General features: G+C 41.4%; 1 protein-coding gene across 2 annotated transcripts in view; it reads left to right on the forward strand.

Moving 5' to 3' along the window:
• Nucleotides 1–20,674, forward strand: part of MED13L (mediator complex subunit 13L) — a 176,639-nt gene that overhangs the window by 147,047 nt on the left and 8,918 nt on the right. For both annotated transcript variants that reach the window (XM_071762972.1, XM_071762974.1), the window contains exons 16-27: nucleotides 1,155–1,360; nucleotides 3,739–4,685; nucleotides 5,355–5,534; nucleotides 7,169–7,392; nucleotides 8,008–8,200; nucleotides 9,905–10,355; nucleotides 11,779–11,998; nucleotides 14,478–14,666; nucleotides 15,985–16,208; nucleotides 16,618–16,760; nucleotides 18,108–18,266; nucleotides 19,141–19,317. In XM_071762972.1, coding sequence (XP_071619073.1) covers nucleotides 1,155–1,360; nucleotides 3,739–4,685; nucleotides 5,355–5,534; nucleotides 7,169–7,392; nucleotides 8,008–8,200; nucleotides 9,905–10,355; nucleotides 11,779–11,998; nucleotides 14,478–14,666; nucleotides 15,985–16,208; nucleotides 16,618–16,760; nucleotides 18,108–18,266; nucleotides 19,141–19,317 — 3,313 coding nt within the window. The remainder of the gene's footprint in view (nucleotides 1–1,154; nucleotides 1,361–3,738; nucleotides 4,686–5,354; nucleotides 5,535–7,168; nucleotides 7,393–8,007; nucleotides 8,201–9,904; nucleotides 10,356–11,778; nucleotides 11,999–14,477; nucleotides 14,667–15,984; nucleotides 16,209–16,617; nucleotides 16,761–18,107; nucleotides 18,267–19,140; nucleotides 19,318–20,674) is intronic.

Below are 20,674 nucleotides of genomic sequence, written 5' to 3' on the forward strand. Positions count from 1 at the left end.
TTGTGTCTCCATAGTGTGATAAAGCCTGTGAAGATCCCAGGGCTGCACATAAGCTGACACCCATGCTCCAGCTGAGCTGCTGGAGAGCTGCTACACAATTCTGCTGGGAAAGACTTTGCAAAAGTGTAAGGGGGTTGTTAGCAGTGCCCCCCTGGCTGGTGAAGAGTTAACCACCTGGAGCAAGTCTGCTTTGTTATTGCAAGGTCTCTTCCTCCTCCTGCCCCAGCTTTGGAACTTGAAGGCATGGTGAGGAAAGGCATCTTCTTTAGAGGTTCTGCTCAGGAACAGTTGTCTATTTGCTTTTTATAGTTGGTGTATCTACCAATTTTTATACCATTATAGAAGTTAAAAGTAATTTTTTATAAGGTTTGTAAGACTTTGCCTTGCCATGTGTCTTGCTGGTTGTTTTCTGCTGTTCATGCAGTAAAGTATTTGCTTAAGACTAGGATTAATTTGGGCCTGGAAAGAAAACCTGTACTGGAACTTGCTGAGCTGAAAGTGGGAACAGATTTTAGGGCATCACTGATACTGAAGATATTTTAATCTCCTTCACAACCATTTTAGGAGTATTAAGATACATATCTTAATTCTGCCTGATAACATTTCCAACAGCACAGTTGACTTGCTTTAAGTGTGTCACACCTGCTCATACACACCAGTGGGGAAACAAGCACCTAAACCATTGCTAATCATTCTGAGAACATGTAAGTAGTTTTCTTGTGCTGAGTATTCAGCAGCTGAAGATCCACACATTGCTCATCTATCAATGCTTTACAAGGTGCAAGGGGAAAGAAAGCAAACAACTAATGAGTTGTCAAATACTGAAGTGCTAGGAAAGATTAATGTGACTATTTTAATAATTTTACTTTGCAGTAGTGCTTCAAAGGGACTAGATCTTCTGAAAGGAACTTGGAATAGCTCTAGAAACTCTGGCTGAAGTTCCTTTTCATCATTCTCTGCAAGCAGACATGACAGCCAATGAAAATCCTGCTCTTGAGTGTTTTGTAGAATAAGTAAATACGTATTTAATTTTGGAAAAGACACAGTTGTAGAGGGTTCAAACAATATAATAGGTTTTAATTAAAAATAAATATCTAAATAATAAAGAGCAGTCTTACCATACTGTTGTAAACCATGTCACTTGGATGTTACAGGATTTTTCGTACGTGCACAAAGTTCCATCATTTCAACCTTTTGTGGGCTCCTCCTTATTTGCTCCACTGAAGATACTGCCAAGCCAGTGCCTCCTACCTCTGAAGATACCAGATGCCTGCATTTTCAGGCCTTCTTGGGCTGTTCCTCCTAAAATTGAACAACTTCCTTTGCCACCTGCAGCCACTTTCATTAGAGATGGCTACAAGTGAGTACAGTTGTGTAGAAAATCAGTTTGTCATGCTCATACCTCAAATGGCTTGTTAATTAAAATGTTTGCATCTATTACCAGTGCTTTACTATGCACCAGACCATAAAATGACCTGCAGATGATATTTTCAACCTTGTAAGTTTGTCATTGTGTGAGATAAAAAAAGCTCTGTTCATCTGGGAACATCTGAATTAAAAATAGGTTTGGGACATTGGTGTTGTTACAGTGTGTGTCCACTACACTCCAAGAACAGGAGTAAATGACACTTGAATTAATTGCAGTTTCTGATGCAGGAAAATACTGTAATTTAACGTAAACCAGAAATGTTAGGGAATGATTGCATTTAAACTCTCACACCTGTGTACTCCCATTTCAGTGTCCAGTTCTCCAGCTTAGAGTTAGGCTCCCCTCCCATTTGTAACTGTGTACTCAGTTTGAGCTTCAGTCTGATGCTACCCAGTCCTGACAACAACATTTTGCCTTCTGAGGGCTCTTAGAATTTTGCCTAAGCCTGTGCCCCCTCTCCTCTCCATCTCCTCATGTTAGTGCTTCTGAGTTCTTGGGATTTTACCTGAATGGGTCACATCTGGAGCTGCTCATCAGGCAGGTGCCACCTCCCCAGCTCTAAATACAAAACCAAAAGATGCCAAGTATCAGAGTGCTGTGACCTATAAGCAAACACTGATAATAAATTAAAAACCTTGTGTTCGTTACTCAGTTCTCAGAAATCAGCACTGTTTATAGAAGAAATTAATTACTGGAGATTTTGAGAGCTGTCAAGAATTTCACCATTAAATTAAGAAAACCTCTTAAAATGCATAATAATAGTTAAAGGTCTCCTGCTGCACTGCACTGATTTCTAGAGGAAGCTGCCTGTATCTTTAAATCAGTCCAGGGATCCTTTAAATCAGTCCTTTTGCAGCTCCAAAGGATCCTTCAGTGTTCTCAAAAGAATGGCAAAAAAGAAATTGTAAACCCTTGATATAGGCCCTAGGGAGCAATTTAATTCTCAGTTTCTTCATAATAGTAAGTGATTCACCAGGCCTGAGCTGGTTATTAATTTCAGGTATTTGTTGGGGAAAAAACCCCTTTCATTCTCAATGTAATCCAATTAGAGTGAAGATGATTACTGCAGGCTTCTGACAGAGTGGTGATTGCCAATCAAGGTTTCTAGGTCACCTTTTCTTATTAGTCTGAAGCATTTGGTTTGCTTTGGATTCAGAACTCCTTCAAGCCTTGGGTTGTTTGGGTTTTACTTTTTTCCTCTCTTGCTTTGAATTGGACATACATCAGTTCAAGGTAATAAATTTTCCTAAGGAATGAGGTCTTAACTATTTTCCTTTTCAAGTCACTAATGATATGTGAGCATTAAAATAGTATTCCTTTGGAATAACACAGAAATACTCTGTAAGAACAGACAAACATGGAAAAAACCTATTTCCCCTCCTTTATCAAGAGACTCTGTGAGTTCTTACACTTTTTCCTGTCCCTAATACATAACAAAGAAATTTCAAGAAAAGGGAGCAGCTTATTAGAAACTTGGAAAGAGGAAAGTTAAGATCATATTATTTTCATAATATATTCATTGTATCTGTAATGAGTCATTCCAGGGATAAGACAGATCTCATGGGAATGTACAGACTCTTCCTAGGTCATTTGAATTTGGCAAAAAACTGACAAAACCAGCGTAATCAAAACCAGTCGTGGCAAGAGATGACCCAAAAATACAGTTCTTAGCTGTGCTTGACTATGAGTTCATAATGGAATGTGTCATGTTGTGCTGCAGACTGAATGAGCATTTATAGTTATCTGTAAGACTGTTATCAGTCACAAACCACCATGAGGCAACACTGTATGTGAGTGCCACGTGCAGGACTTGTGACAGTAATGTAAATGATGGTTTCTAAAATAAGGTAGGACTTCTATGCCTCTGAAATTATTTCTTCATTTCTACTAATGTATATCTCTCTACAGATAATTGTGTTTAGAGATCAACTATAATTCTTTCTCTCTTCCCCAAAAGAGTTAGAAAAATATCCTATAAACTTAACTTGATAATTTATCTAGATACTCTTCTCAGAAGCATTTGAGTTTTAGGCTGTGAGAATAATCTTTAAGAGGGCTAAGTGCCTCAGAAGGTACCTTTTCCATTAGACAGATAAGAAACAGCAGTGTTCATGATGAGAATTACAATTTTAGTTGAGCTACACGAGGAGAAGGTTATGAGCAAAATGTGTGTTCTTTACCAAGATCACAGTGAACTCTCTCAGTTTTCACCATCTCCTTGTATTTAAAAATAAGTTTTGACAAGACCAGTCCTCCCAACCGAAAGGTTTGTGCTGGCATTTTGACTCTTTCTCATTTATTTCTTGTAGCAATGTGCCTAGTGTAGGGAGCCTGGCTGACCAAGACTATCTTCAGATGAGCACTCCTCAGATGAACACCCCGGTGACGCTGAACAGCGCTGCTCCGGCCAGCAACAGCGGCGCAGGGGTTCTGCCCTCACCAGCAACTCCCCGCTTCTCCGTCCCCACCCCCCGCACCCCCAGGACCCCCAGGACTCCCAGAGGGGGGGGGACTGCGAGCGGCCAAGGATCTGTAAAGTACGACAGCACGGACCAAGGTTCACCCGCTTCCACCCCTTCCACTACCCGGCCGCTCAACTCGGTGGAGCCGGGCACGGTGCAGCCCATCCCCGAGGCCCACAGCCTCTACGTCACTCTGATCCTCTCAGACTCCGTGCTGAACATCTTCAAAGACCGCAACTTCGACAGCTGCTGCATATGCGCCTGTAACATGAACATCAAGGGTGCGGACGTGGGGCTGTACATCCCGGACTCCTCCAACGAGGATCAGTACCGCTGCACCTGCGGGTTCAGCGCCATCATGAACCGCAAGCTCGGCTACAACTCGGGGCTCTTCATCGAGGACGAGCTGGATATTTTTGGCAAGACCTCAGACATCGGCCAAGCTGCAGAAAGACGACTGATGATCTGCCAAAGCAACTTCATCTCTCAGATGGGAGAGGGAGCTCGAAGGAGCCAGGAACCTCCCATGAGTCTCCTCCTGCTCCTCCAGAATCAGCACACGCAGCCCTTCACCTCCCTGAGCTGCCTGGACTACATGGCCTCCAACAACCGCCAGGCGCTGCCCTGCGTGAACTGGAGCTACGACCGGCTGCAGGCAGACAGCAACGACTCCTGGGTAGAGTGCTTCAATGCCCTGGAGCAGGGCAGGCAGTATGTGGACAACCCCACTGGTGGAAAAGTGGATGAAGCCCTGGTCAGAAGTGCCACTGTACATTCTTGGCCTCACAGCAATGGTAGGGGTCAGAGGAGCTGCTTGTTCTCTTTGAATTTCTTTTGTCACTTCTGTAAATTTGTTTGAAACTTGCCAGTCCTGAGACATTTAATCCCTGTGCGGGATGCATGAAATGCATGAAAATATTCTAGAAGTAAGGTAGGTCTCTGAAAGCTTTATAAATGACATCCCAATTACTGGTAATCCAGTTGTCCTTAGACTGCGTGGACTACATTGTGTAAGAATCTGTGGAAGTTGAGCTGAAGGAGAGATGCAAAACAAGTTGAGGAAAGGGCAGAATTACAGCCCTTTTTGTCTTCTGAAGAAGGGTATAAGCAGTCAGGCAGAAAAGAACTGCCCTGTATGAAAGGTCATACATAAGGGGAAAAAAAAAGTGGTTTTATAATCAAATATTATCTGTCTATATGCTGAGGATGCTCTGACTCCTTATTAACTGAGCTGGACAACAGTGACATTGAAAGGTGTGTGAGCAGGAATGTGATGACACCTTTATTTCAGCAATATTTTCATGAAGTAGCACATAAAATGCCATTAAGCTAATGAGTTCTACTAATTTATGAGCATTGTGAAAAGCAATAAAAAGCAACAACAACCCAAAAAATGTTGCCACCTCAAAATCATTCTTCCTGTTCCTCACTGAAAATGACTGATGCTCCTTTCTCCTCTGCAGTGTTGGATATCAGCATGCTCTCCTCCCAGGATGTGGTGCGGATGCTGCTGTCACTGCAGCCCTTTCTCCAGGATGCCATCCAGAAGAAAAGAACAGGAAGGACCTGGGAGAACATCCAGCATGTGCAGGGACCACTCACCTGGCAGCAGTTCCATAAGATGGCAGGACGGGGAACCTATGGTACATACCTCACGGTGTATGCCAAGAGTTAAAATGAAAGCAGAGTTTTCTAGAAACTGGCACTTCCTTCTGGAAGTTTGTAAGAACAAATGGGGTCTTCACATAGCTTGGAAGTGCCTTAAAAAACATTTAAAGCAGATGCTTGAATAGCATAGTGGAGGTTGTTCCCTTCCAGATTGAGTATTTAGAGAGCAAAAATGCTGGGTGAGGATCAGGCTCCCTGCCTGAATCTGTGTGTTGGGTGGCACTGCAGCTACAGCTGCTCTGGAACTGACCCCAACAGAGGAACCTGTACCAAATCCTCATGGGGAGGGAGGAGGGGGCTTCTGAGCTATGCAAACACACAAAAAGTGGGTGTGCTTGCTCCAATAAGAGGTTTGCTTGTTCTAAGGTTTCCCCGAGTCTCAATAACAGGTTTAAGTATCTCCTGGCTGTAAGTGACACTTCTGCAAAATCAGAATCACAAAATAGATGGGGATGTGCACACTGGCAAAATAATGACTGACATTCACATACATTATTTCAGACCTTCAAGTTTTTTTCAATCTTAACCAATGCAGTCTTAGTTTTGGGGTTTTTTTCCTACAGTTCCATTGTGCTTTGCTTTATTTTCTCTCTGTTGGTATTTGATAAATTGCAGCTTTCCTTTGGGGCTGGGTCAACTTGTAAATACAGCTCCTGTCTAGAGCTCTTTTGTGTTTAATACTCCTAATCTCATCATTTTTCCAGCACTTAAAAGTTAAATGCAACTTGAAGAGTTAGGTTTTGCTAATTGTTATTAGAGAGTAAGAAGAAAATTACCATTTATTCAGCAGCAGAGCCTTTGATACAGATGCCATAATCTCTCCTGAATGTTGGCTTTTTAATAAAGTTGGATTATATTCTGCAGGAAGTATTTGGGTATATTTTTGCTTGAAATTTTCAACAGTATTTTTTCTAATCAGCACAGTGTCATCCATTTTACACTGGATGGGAATCCTCTCAGCTCTGGCAGCAGCTGCTCTGGAGCACTTCCCATGGAGTGGAGCAGGAGGCAGTTATTAGAATTACAGTTACTTTGCTTGGTGTTATATACCTGAGAATAACTTTACCTAATCATATTAGTAACTTTGCACAACCAGATGGAGGCAAATGAAGAACTGCAAAATCAGATTTGATGTATACATGTTATTACTTTTGAATAGGAACTTGTGAGATGTGCTTAGGTTATGACAGAGTAAAACCAGAGGCTTAAGCCTTGGGAATGCAGTACCTCCATGTAGAGTACACTGAAAGATGGTTTATTGAAGCTTTCTAGCAAAGTTTAAATGATGCTGGGATCAGCTCCCTCTCTTTGGCTGTCTGAACTTCCATTCTTTGACTTAAATACTATATAAATCTTATCTTCTCATTTATTAAGTATTTTTTTCCAATTAAAAAGGGGGAAAACATGGTTTATCAGGCACAGTATGGCCTCGATATAGATTTCCACTCTATGGTTAAAATTCTAGGAGAGAGCATGACAAGGAATTAGTGATTTCCAATGCTGCTAGAAAATAACTCACTTCCTGGTACATCAGAGACCCCACTGCAGTTACTGAACACTCATTAACTTATTTTAACAATTTTTTCTTTTTTTTTTTTTTCCTTTGAAGGCTCTGAGGAATCTCCTGAGCCTCTTCCGATCCCGACTTTGCTGGTGGGTTATGACAAGGACTTCCTGACAATCTCTCCATTCTCCTTGCCCTTCTGGGAGAGGCTGTTGCTGGATCCCTACGGGGGCCATCGGGATGTCGCCTACATCGTGGTGTGTCCAGAAAATGAGGCCTTGCTCGATGGAGCCAAAACTTTCTTCAGGGACTTGAGTGCTGTCTATGAGGTTGGAAAGGAACTACACTCAGTTATTTCTAAGTGTCATTTCTGCTCTATTGCATGTTCATTGGGAGAGAGCCATGTTTGGGGTTTTTTTAAGTAAAAATGATTTGAATAAGGATTGACTTAATTTTGGGGACTTCCTGCACTTCCAGAGTCCAAGAACACAGTCTCATTGAGTTACACGATGATTCTCTGTGCATTTCTGGGTATTAGTTGCCACCTGCTCTTCCCAGCATACATTCTCTTTATTTTGCAGAGCAAAATTCACTGTGGTGTTATGCAGTTGCAACCTAATACATGAAGGCCCAACCAAACCTAAAGAGCAAGGAGCAGACTGAAAAAAGTGTTGTTTTCTTGTATTTGCTAGGATGGAGATAAGGCCATTTCCTTTTTTTGGCACACTCATTTTGTACACTTGAATATGTAGGATTACTTTGTACCCTCAGTTTTGCTGCCAGTGCAGTTCCAAGCCAGCAGATAAACTTATCCTTTTGGCTTTATATTTATTATGAGCCATCAGATGGGTGCTGGTAACAGAGAGTTCATGGTACAAACCAGTCTGCCTCATCTGTTCAGGTGCTGGGCAGCCAGTTACAGACATTTCTCCTTTCCTTACCAGATGTGTAGGCTTGGCCAGCACAAACCCATCTGCAAGGTGCTCCGTGATGGGATCATGCGGGTGGGCAAGAGCGTGGGCCAGAAGCTGACGGATGAGCTGGTGAGCGAGTGGTTCAGCCAGCCCTGGGGCTCAGAGGAGGCTGACAATCATTCCAGGCTCAAGCTCTACGCCCAGGTGTGCCGGCATCACCTCGGTAAGTCTGGCAGGGCACAGCAGGGCTGCTGCCCTCCTGCAGCTGCTTTAGGGAGGTGTTTGTCTGCACTAGGTGGAAGGAAGGGACTTGTTCTTAGGGTGCGGATTATGATCTGTTTAAAAATAAAAAAGGTATGATGGGGCTTTATCTTAATTTCTTCATTAATTACATGTCCTATTTGCCTACTTGAGAGACTTGTTTATCAGTCTGATGATCATGTCAGAGATTCAGAAGCCAATTCTTCCCTTTTTTATTAGAAAAGTCACCTTGGTGTAAGATGTTTATGGGTGTCAAAGATGTTCCATGCAAGACTGAATGTATAAATTTGATCTGGTTTACCTGCTGATATGTGCCATTACACTCGTGTGACAGTGATATATGTGATGTCTCCAAGCACAGTGTGTCTTTATAAAAAAGGCAAATTTGCTAAAACTCTGCAAAGCAGGAAAAGAGCTAACAGAGGTGACAAAGTGAGAGTATCCTTGATGACCAGGACCTCATATACTGGGTGTGGATACTTGGAGCCACATGACCCTGAAGATAATGGTCTCCTGGACCTTGTGTAGGCTTTTTTTATCCATACTGAAACAGAGACATGTCATTAAAGGTTAACTGTTTTGTATTGTTGTTTTTTCTTGGCAACCTGCTGCATTTTTTTTTTTATAATACAACACGAGATGTGCTTGTTTCACAAAGGAGTGTGGAATCAAAGAGTGTGGAAGGGTATAAAGGTTGCTGGAGTAGTGTTAGAAGTCTGGTCCTAGATGGGTCCCTGGACTCCTCTAACATTGCTCCCTGATGTAGTCCAAGGAGAGATGTGGTTGTTCCATTCCCGAATGGATCCAGAGGCAACATAACATGTGTTGTGTGTATGACTGAGAAATGTACTCTTGGCACAAGAAAAGACCCATCCAAAACGTTACTGGAAGTACATTTGCTGAAACAGGGCTGGTCAGCAGGACAGGCAGTGATCATACAACAGCAGCCATGTCTGTGTTGCATGCTTGAGCTGAAATGTGCAAACTTCTTTTTAGTGTTTAAAAAGATACAGGAACTTTTAAGTGGTTTCTTGAAAAGTGCCTGCTCCCTTTGCTCTGAAAAAGGCATGCCAGTACTGAACTCTGTGTGCCTTGACAGCTGGTGAGCTGGCTTTGGAAAACAGTTAAAGCAAACATCCCAGAGTTAGCTGGCAGTTGATGGGTAAATCCCCTAGTGGGGATTTACCATCTCTGAGAGTCATTAAATAGTAATTATTCATTTACTTATTTCTTATTCATTTATAACTTAAAATAATTGCTGTGATATCTCTTTTATCTGATACTGAGGAACAGAACTAATGTACTGAAGTTTGCCATTAGTGTAGCTCAGGTAAAAGGACTTCTGGGTTTTCAGTCTGCTGAACACTGAAGCTCTTATCACACACAGTGTAGCCAGAGGAACAAGATGTCAGTGCTGCCTTTGATTCTCAAAGCTCTGCAAAGTCAGTGCTGTTCTTAAAGTCATTTGATTTCTATCAGTTAGACCTGAAACCCTGAAGATTGGGTTCCAAAATGAGTATTAGTGATGGAGATCATATTTCACTTTGCATTTTTACTCTCAGAATATTCTAAAATTGCAGAAAATACTGTATGACTCTGCTCTGTGCAGCTACCTCAGTCTGGCAGACTCTCATTCATCTCCTTTCCTCTTTACCTGCCATTCCAGCACCTTACTTAGCCACTCTGCAGCTTGACAGCAGCTTATTGCTACCACCCAAGTACCAAACCCCGGCACCAGCAAACCAGACTCAAACAGTACCTGGGAACACTGGATCTGGACCTGGATCCTCAAATCCAACCTGTCTGCCAGCTGCTGGGGCACCCCCAACAGGCAGTTCTCTCAACTCCACACCCAGTGGTGGGACCACCAGCCTGCCAGTGGGAAGTAGTTCTTCCTCGGGATCCTCTGTGCCACAGCTGTCAGCATCTTCTGCAACACCTGGTGTTAGCCAGATGGCCACTACCTCCACTCCAGGGTTTAGTGGGAACACTGGTTCAGGGCAGAGCACCAGCACTGGGGGAAGCACCACAGACCGCTCACAAGGGAGCACAGGTCCTGGAGGAGACACAGAACCAGGTCAAACCTTACCACAACAGCAACAAGAAGGGCAGGAAGGGTAAGTTACTTCAGTGCTTAAATAACTTAAAATACAGTTAAATCCACTGATCTGTTTCCATACACCTGACAAGCCTTCAGCCTTACATAAATCCTTGAGAGGAAAGGACTCTGTGGCACATGCAGTACTACCCTCCAGTTGTAGATGGAGCAGGGCCCGTTTTTATTTGTTTGTTGTTACTAAGAAAGGGGAGCTGGAAAAAACAAATCTCCTTTTTCAGTACAAGAAACAAAGCTTGATTCAGCTGCAGGAACACGTGTGTTACGGTGCAGTTGGAGATGCCTGTAGGACACCCACCTGCCCTGCATCTGTGGGACAAGAAAACCATGACACGTCTCCTGGTTGTGCTGTATTTCTGGCCTGGTCTGATGAGCACTGCAGGGTATCTCGTGTGGCACAGAATGCCTCTTAACCTGGGCAAATCCATCATGCCTCTAAAATTAACACAATTTGGGGGTTATTTTTTTTCCCCTCGTTTTCTTGCATTGCAAGTATTGTTCTGCAAGCAGGTATTGCCATGTGGTCAGGAAACAGGAGTATGTTGCTCTTGCTTTAAAATACATTTTAGCAGTGCAACTTTTTTAAAGACTTCATTATAGATAGTCATCAATCAGACTTAAAAATTAGGAGAAGGTTTTTTAACTTATGTAAGCAGCTTCCTGAGTGAGCATGTTTTTCATTACTCTCACGATGATGCATATTACTAATAGTCATGATATATGTTATGGAGTTGCTGTATCTGAAGTGAAAAGCCCACATCCTGTTGTAGTTGGGGTTATACTGAAGACATCTGTTCCGTGGATCTATGCTAAATGCTGTTCTATCAGCTGCAGCATGGTTTCTGACCAAGGAAGTCTGAGCTGCTTTTTATCACTTACAGATGTTGAGCCTCTGGTTCATGGCTGAGGCAGGGGGAGTGTTTTACCAAGTGACAAATGTTCAGTTGCTCCTGCCAGTGGAACCTTTTCTGTAAACAGAGAACTTCAGTCTCCGGGATTATTACTCTGTCACTTTTGCTCAGTGCTCAATTCCTTCTCTCCCCCTTCCACCTCTCCCTAAAGAGCACCCAAACCCAGACATGTTCATACATGGAGAACCTGCAGAACTAATATTATTCAACTTTTTCATGTGCTTCTGATACTGATTCTGATTGAATTAAATGAGGTTATTTTAGACTTTATGGCAAGTACCTGTAATGCAGAATTAACAGGAGGTGTCTGGATTAAGAACTGCTGTGACCAGGAGTCCTCTCTCCTCAATCGCTGTTGTCATCATTTTTAGTTTTCCCAACATGAGAAAGAATCACTTCCATTTTTCCTCTGCTTCAGCCTTGCACACCTTTACAGACAGTAGTAATGAGCAGTTGTAAGTTGTCTCTGAATGCTGCAGTTGCCCCAGCTTGCTAACCCCACCTGTGCTGCAGTGTTACAGAGAGGGAGCGGATCGGGATCCCCACTGAGCCCGAGTCTGCAGACAGCAATGCCTACCCCCCAGCTGTGGTCATCTACATGGTGGATCCTTTCACCTACACTGCAGATGAAGAATCTGCCTCCACCAACTTCTGGCTGTTAAGTTTGATGAGATGCTACACAGAAATGTTGGATAACTTGCCTGAGAACATGAGGAATTCTTTCATTCTCCAGGTAACTCTGCCTTCCTGTGTCCCCACACTGGAGAGTCATTCTGTCACTGTGTGCCTTTGGTACATATGCTGTAGTAAAAAAGTCAAAATGGAAGAAAATATATTCAATTTTAGTGACATTTGCAAATTGTTTTCCTGAAGTACAAAGCTATGTATTAAACACTTGGATTTGGTGAGGAAGTCAGTGTAGGGCAGCCACAGTTATCTCTGGCACTAGACTCTGTTGCATGGTTCTAAGCAATCATAGATGCTAGATGCTTCCTGAAGAGGGATTTCAATTCTCTAAGTTGCAGCTTGGGTGCTGTTGCCAAAAATGTCCAGTTGCTCCTTTGATTACTTCCCATGTTGAGTTGTTTGCTTTTTATATTTGCTCTGATTTATACTTTTTAATCCAGAAGTAGTATGGGGAACCAGACATTTAATGCATAATTTAACTATTGTATTGTTATTATCTGCTTCTTAAAAATAATTTACCATGTAACTTGGCATATAATAGTTACTTACTATGAAATTTCTTAAGAATTGAATTTGTGCAGTCAGAAGCAGAGCCTGGCCTGTTGCCCAGCCTGCCTGTTTTGCCAGGTCTCTGCTTACACAGGGGCTCAGTCTAAATCAGGGGGAGAAGGGGAGGCCAAAAATTACAACCTGTGTATGCATGCTGCACGTGTGAGAAGTGTACCTTGTTCATCTGTGCTCAACTTGATTTAAAAGTATTTTATTTTAAATGATAAAAAATAAAATCAGAATGTGACAGTGTCTCAAATTGGCGTATAAAACATTGGTCATTTTTGGTAATTTGACCCTCCTTATTCCCTCGTATGTCAAGGAAACTGTTACCAAAATAAATTATACTTGGGGATGAACAGAAAATCAGATTGATAACTTTAGATTGTGGTAGACTGCAGGAAATTTAATTGATTCAGACCTGAATATAGTAAAAATAAAATAGCCACTGATATTGCAACGTCTGAAATACAGGAACATGTAAACTACACTGGAATTGTATCTTAGTCTATACAAGACAGCTAATGGGTTTACCAACTCTTTCTAAATACTGTTTATTTTCTGGGCACTTATGCTTATTTGTCCAAAGAGGTGGCATTTTGCCATTTTAAGTCAAAATAGTAGACAATTTTCTCTTAAGTAAAAGTGTAACAGGATATATAGCTACCAGCATAACACTCCCACAGCTGTAGGACAGTGTACACACATACAAGGTTATTTCAAAACAAATCAAAACCAAATGTGTAGAGATTTATTATAACTCTGAAATTCTTGGAGAAAAAGTTTTCTTTTAAAAACACAGTCGTAATTATTAAGTAGAATATGCTAGCAAAGTTCCAGTGGTTCATGCAAGAACCAGAGAGTCATAAAAGTTATTACTTAAGTTTTATTACTACTAAAAATATTTGTCAAAAGAATCTGCTTGGGTTTTAGAGTGTAAAGATACAACGTAAACAATTTTGTATTGACTTGTTTCTGTTCTAAAGACCTTACTGAGACAGACATTTTCATAACCATGTGAAGGAAATTTAATGAAAAAAAAAGTTTTCAGGGATTTACTTCTGATTTTGGAAAGGATGTGAACTGAATAGATGATTGCTTCTCAAGGAATGTTTCCTTCCTGTTCTTGTTCTGGAGAGGGGTCTTAACCACCAAATTCAAACCTCCTCAGTCACCTTTCTGTTTCTTGGTGGTTGAACATGTACATTCAGTACATTCAGGCACCCTGCTTCACAAATGAAAGTGAACAGCAGCAAAAGATTGCTGAGGTTCCACTGTTTACTAAATTGAAAAGGAGAAACAACCACATAAATCATTATAATAGAATTTTAATTCTCCTCTCTACAGTCTTCTCTAAGACTGGCACTGTGCTGCTCACTCCCACACCAAGAGCAAACAAATGCTAATTCTGACCACAAGCTATGGAACCAAACCTGCCTGGACAGGAAGAGAGCACCAAAGACTATATAGCAAAGACTACCTGCAAGTGAAAATGTTGATAAAAAAGAGATAAAATAAATAGAGATGTTTGAATATGTGTGTTTGGTTTTGGACTGAGGATTTTAAAACCTTTAATTAAAAATTCTATGACTTTTTATGTGTCAGGAAGCAGAATTCCTTTAAAGTTCCTGGCAAGCTGTTGTCAGCTCCTGGAGCTGTGTTTCAGCACCAGTCAGTTAGTGCAGCCCTGTCAGGGGACTTCCTCTTGCATTGCCCAGGAGGAGTCTTGGCTTTCTGAGAGATTTGGCAACCTTAAAAATATCATTGTAATGGAAACTGCAGTGGCTGGGTGTTGTAACCATTCCTGCAAAAGGGCAGGAGCCCTGATGGAAGCTACAGATGCTGTAATGTGAATAATTCAGTACCACAGATGAAGTGGCATGGTTGTTAACTGATAGAATGTGTGAGGCTGGTTTGATTTTAATGCACAGCTGAAGACCTGAAGTGATGTTTCATTGTTTATATGAATTTGACAGATTGTGCCTTGCCAGTACATGCTGCAGACAATGAAGGATGAACAGGTTTTCTACATTCAGCACTTGAAGTCTCTGGCATTTTCGGTGTACTGCCAGTGCAGGAGGCCACTGCCCACACAGATCCACATCAAGTCTCTCACAGGCTTTGGGCCAGCTGCCAGCATTGAGATGACCCTCAAAAATCCTGAGGTTAGTATTGGTGTCAAGACATTGAAAGTCTGATAATAAACTGCAACTACTTTTCTCAAATATCAAAAAAAGAGTAGCAGTAATATTTTTAGGAGTATTGTTTCAAACTGTCAGAGACAATACAAAAGGAAAGGAAATAGAAGTAGTAAGAAAAATGCCAGACTATTTGCTTTCCAAACTTTGTAAGCTTCTTGGTTTTAGTCATAAAGTGAAAGGTTAAATTAAAGCTCAGTTTGAAAGAAATGTTACTTGGGATTCTGAGACATTTTGTAGTTTGAGTCTATAGTATTCCTACAAGGAAGTGTTTATGTCCAGCCTTTATTTCTATACATATATATGCATATATATGAAATAAGTTCCTGTGATTAACTACAGATACTAATTCTCTGGGGTAATGGAGAAGTCCCCCTATTTCAGTGGGCTTATCTTTCATCTGCTTCTTAAAGTGCAAATATTCAAACCCTGCTCCTGGGATCTCAGGGATTTCAAAAGAAGCATAATCCATCCTACTCTCCATGAATGCTTTTCATTCTTTGAAAGATAATGATGACTTTTATTTAAATTTAATGGGCCAAGTAAGCACTTAAAACACCATAGGAAAAAGACATGCATGTTAAGGTTTAAAAACCTAGTTTCAAAGTAATCTTAAAACCAACCTATTAGCACATTTCATTACTTATTTAAAAACACACCCTCTCACTGAAAATTTCTAAGAGCAGTGTCACCCCAGGCATCTCTTCCTCACATTCCATCCTGATGTTTCCCTCATAAAGTATCTGTTCAGCAGGATGGATTTTGCAGCAGGTTACAACACTCATACTTCAAGTTATTTAGGTGTAAGGGGAAGAGCAATAAACTTGTAAGACCCCTGCAAGCATCTCTCTCCCTTTAAAGTTCCTGTAGTGTTTCCAGGATGGTAGAAAGAAGGTGACATAAGGAAAAACATGATACTCCTTAATGTCTCTAATACCATAACTTAATTTTCCTCTTAACTGGTTAACTTCTACTTTGCACTTCATGTTTTATTTCCCAAAGTTACAAGACGCCAAAAAGGGGGCAAATGTTTTCATGAGAACTTAAGAGTTCTGAAGTGCAGCAGTTTCAGTTAGCAGAAATGATTTGTCTATAACTACCCTTCTGCCAGGATAGTGTTGTGACTGTATGACTCTCTGCCATTGTCTCTTGACTGTGAATGCCACTGATTTATTTATTGTTTCAAGCTCACATTTTTTCTGTACTCCCTGCTACCCTGTCTGGTTCTTGAGTTAAATGGTTTTTGCTCTATTTATATGTGATGACTGCAATAACTTTCTTGCAGAGGCCCAGCCCCATCCAGCTGTACTCACCTCCTTTCATACTGGCACCCATCAAGGACAAACAGACAGAGCTGGGGGAAACCTTTGGAGAGGCCAGTCAGAAATACAATGTGCTGTTTGTTGGGTACTGTTTGTCTCACGATCAGCGGTGGCTGCTGGCATCCTGCACTGACCTTCATGGGGAACTCCTGGAAACCTGCATAGTTAATATTGATTTACCAAACAGGTAGAAATCGTTATTGTTTACATCACACCTAAGTCTGTAGTTGTCATCCCTCATTCTCATTAGATTCTTGCACATCCTTTCTAAGCTTATTTTCTGCTGCTGTGATCATAATGTTGCAGTGATGACATATCAGTGCTTTATAGCTTACAGACTGCAGAGGTAAAAAGTTAATGTCTTGCACTTTTTTTACAAATGCTACCTACAAATTTACCTTGAAGAACAACTGGTGCATTGCTCAGCATATTGGCACCTCTTGCAGGTCCCTGCAGTAACAGTACTGAAAGCAGACACATGCTCTGCTGAGAACTCCTGTGGGTGGCGAGCAGTGAAATCATTATACAGAATAGAAACCTGAATACTGCCCTCAATTTTCTTCTTACTTTTTATCTTCTTATTTCTTAACCTCCAGGTCAAGGAGGAGCAAGTTGTCTGCACGTAAAATTGGGCTGCAGAAGCTCTGGGAATGGTGCATTGGGATTGTGCAGATGACATCACTGCCTTGGAGAGTTGTGATCGGGCGGCTCGGCCGCCTGGGCCACGGGGAGTTAAAAGGTACAAATGTCACTGCTGTCCCTGCCCCAGGCTTTGGAATGAAGACATGGCCCCAGTGTGCAAAGCAGAGAGACTTAACATAGATCACAAACCTTGAAAATCAGATAACTGAGGCCGATAATTCTACCCTGGCACTGAATTTGTGTAGTGGTCTGATGAACACCTTGCTTGTTCACCCACTGGGTTTGACGTTGCCCCTCGTGCCGGGGAGGTGTGGTGTAGATGAAATGCTCTTTGCACTCATTCCACGTGGAAGTCATTTCTGAGTTTTGTCACTTGTTAGAAAAAGATCCTCTTGTCACAGAAGAAAAACAGAATTCAATTCTGACTTCTAAACTTCAACCAACCAAACAAAAAAGTCTTGCACAGAAAGTTACTGAACAAGAGACAATACGTCTCTTCCTGTGGTGTACCAAGGTGCCTGATAATCAGTGTTAAAAAGCAGGAAGGTACTCTGCCAGAGTCCCCAGCATTTAGCATTCCTAACAGCTCTGTGGGAATTTAAAGGGAACTCTGGAGTGTTAGGTGCAGGTGCCTTAATCCATTACTGATGGGCCCAGTATAATATAAATCCGTGCATTCAGCATCTTTTCTTCCATTGCTAATGGCTGTGGCCAGTGATCAGGTTTTGTTTGGTCACTGATTAGAAGAAAATGGGATTCTGAGAGGGTGCTCTCAGTATTCTCCCATCACCTGAGTTGGAACATGAAGATAAATTAAGACACCAGGATAAAGATAGTACACCAGTGTTTGTCCTTTTACACTGGTAACCAAAGAGATCTTAAACTCCTCTTGTTAGCTTATTGTAAGAGATTCAGTATTTCATGAGGTGGGGGGAGAGAGGAAATGCATTGCACAGTAAGCAGCAGTTCAGACTGAAAGCATGAAGAAATGTTCTGGGGGATATTCCCATGCAGGGAAAGAAGAGCTGTTGCCTGCCCAAGCAGGGAAGTTTGGTATCCATTGCACACACACGGGTGTTTAATCAAACAAAGGCAGGAAAACATTGAGAATTTAATCAGCAACTCCCTTTGGACACATAATGTCATTTAAATGTCTAAATGTAGTTTCTTGAATGTCTGTCTGCACCTCCACTGAAATTTGCTTGATTATTTTTTTCATAACAAAATTTGACAGAAGTTCTCTGAGTGAATTACCATCTCTTTGCTTAAGTTTCATGTCTCCCAGTTGTGCCAGCAATGGGACACCTCGTTCCCATAGGGAGGCAGCTCAGAGCAGTGCAGTGTTAAAGAAATGCACAGTGCTAATACTGTTTTGCTGTTCCCAAGCAAGTGTTGGCTGCTCCAGAAGCCCATTATCTTCTGTCATTGTGTTTATTCATTTCAGACTGGAGTATCCTCCTTGGGGAATGTTCCCTGCAGACAATCAGCAAACAACTAAAGGAGGTGTGCCGCATGTGTGGCATCTCCTCAGCAGACTCCCCTTCCATCCTCAGTGCCTGCTTAGTTGCCATGGAGCCTCAGGGCTCGTTTGTTGTGATGCCAGGTAAGTTTTATCCAACTATTGAAATGCCAGCTTAACTTTTCTTCTCTTACTTAGTGTAATTATCATGTAACATGTGAATTTTGGGAGACTTGGGAGACCAAAGACCTTGACTGGCATGACTAAGTGTGGTAGAAAATAGGTTGAGTCAGCAGAATTTCCAAAAAAATACCATGAAGAGATGCTGTGCTGGGAGTAAAGAGCACTGTATGGCATTGTCAAACCAGTGACCTTGGGAAGGTCATGTCTGCACCTAGAGCTGCTCTCATCAACGTGATGTTGGAGATACCCTGGTGCAAGGACTGCAGGCACACTGCAGAGCATGACAAAGGAGTTGAAATTAAATGTGAATTTTGAGGTTACCTTTAATGGTTTGTTGCATTATGTAAGCATATACATTTTAACATATATGGTGACATTCTTACTCTTTTCTAGTTTAGAAGTAAAAGATTGCTACGTGGAACAGAATTAAATTAACTTGAAAGTGAATCTTAAAACTGAGTAATTTTTAAAGCACAGGGTTTTTTCTACATGAGAAAGTAGTTATGCTTTTATCATGTAAACAAAAGTGGGGTATAGTGCATAATTATATAGGTGTCAAAACCAAATTTAACTTGCTCAGTTAACAAGTAAACTTTGATTAAGGGGCAGCAAAAGGAAAGAAGAGATGGAGCATGTGTGGAAACTGACGTAGCTAAACATCTGCAAGTTGTGATCCTTATTTCCAACTTTTCTAGTAATTTATCCTTTTTAAGATAAGACCCTCTGAACACTTGTATTATCTTGCAAGCCCAGATTAGAAATTAAATTGAACACAGAATATAGATGCTGAAGATGATGCAAATCCATGTGTCTGCCATTGCTTCTGTTTGGGCAGATGCTGTCACCATGGGATCGGTGTTTGGCCGGAGCACTGCACTGAACCTGCAGTCATCACAGCTCAACACCCCTCAGGATGCCTCCTGTACACACATCCTGGTTTTCCCAACCTCTGCTACTATCCAGGTAGCACCAGCAAACTACCCCAACGAGGATGGATTCAGCCCTACTAATGGTGAGTAAGCAGGTGTCTGGTGTGAGAGATGAAATACCCTGGGGATGCCAAGGGCCTCTTCAGAACATCAGCAGAACCATACTGGTTGTGAAGGAAAACTGATGGACCCATGTTCTCCCATGGCCCCCAGACCATCTGGATTTAATTTAAAGAGAATAACACTGTACTTCCTAGTTACAGGAAAATAAATTATCTTTTTCTGAGGCCTGTTTTCAGATAACCATATGGATTTATTCCAGAAGGGACAGAGACTCATCAGTATGTGAAATGCCCCAGACTATAATGTGCTTTCTCCTGTGTTGTGGCTTCTTTTTTTGCAATAATGGTTTGCTTTGTGACCTGTTGTATAGAAAGCTTGCAGGGAGGAGGTACTTATCTTCCTGTAAAGTTGGCCAAATAGACCAACCTGAGAATTCTTTGTTGGCAGTGTGCTTCCTTGAGTACATTTATAGTTTGTGTCAGCAAGACTCTGGTTAATGCTTCGTATCAAATAAGTCTTTTTCCTAACTATTTTGCCACAAACCCTTAAAAATGATTGAAAAATAATTTAAACCAAGAATAACTACAAAGTTTTACAACAGAGGTGTTTTATGAAGAGGGAAGTTACAGTATTGAGAAGAAAAAAGGCCCACTATTTTTAATGAAAGAGTCTGCTTTGATCTGTTAGTCCTGGAGGTTCAGTGGGCCTCACAGAAGGGAAGTTACCCCTCTAAGTATTAAGCAGCTGTCCTTTCAGGGCCCCAGAATCCTGGCTGAATGCTGTGCTGACAAATATTTAACCTGCATTAATCTGCCCTTTAGTGCTTCAGATGCTAATTAGAATCAGGTACAAGAACTGGCGTTTTCCAAAATGGTGTTAAATTTAATTTTCTTAACTCTGTTCTGCTTAATGATTAAACTGCTTCCTATGCTATTAGCCATCTCATTTATGCTTTGGAGTCTAAGCAGAGCATGACATTAGTTCTGTTTTGTTTGCTGGGGTTGTAGGACAGAAGTTAATCAACTTAAGTTAATTCATTGCTCTTGCAATCCAGTATTTCTCTTCAGAAGATGAAGAAAAACAACCACCTGCCTATTTCAACACTTCAGGTGAAATTAGTTCAAGACACACACATTCTTCTCTGTTTTCATGCAGAGTATATTTTTCTTTTTAAAGACAAATTACTTATAATATGTAGAAATGCATGACTCCTATGAAGAGCTCCAGGTGTTTTAGTATAAATTTGGCTGCAGTTCTAAGCATTCCACTTTTAATTCAGACAGATACCACTGTCTTTTTCTGTCCCCTAAAACGTACTTTAAATATCATCAGGCAATTTAAATGTCTTTGCCTGCTGAGCTATCTGGGTCAGGAAAA

This window comes from Heliangelus exortis, chromosome 19 (genome assembly GCF_036169615.1).
Source record: "Heliangelus exortis chromosome 19, bHelExo1.hap1, whole genome shotgun sequence".
Taxonomy (NCBI): domain Eukaryota; kingdom Metazoa; phylum Chordata; class Aves; order Apodiformes; family Trochilidae; genus Heliangelus; species Heliangelus exortis.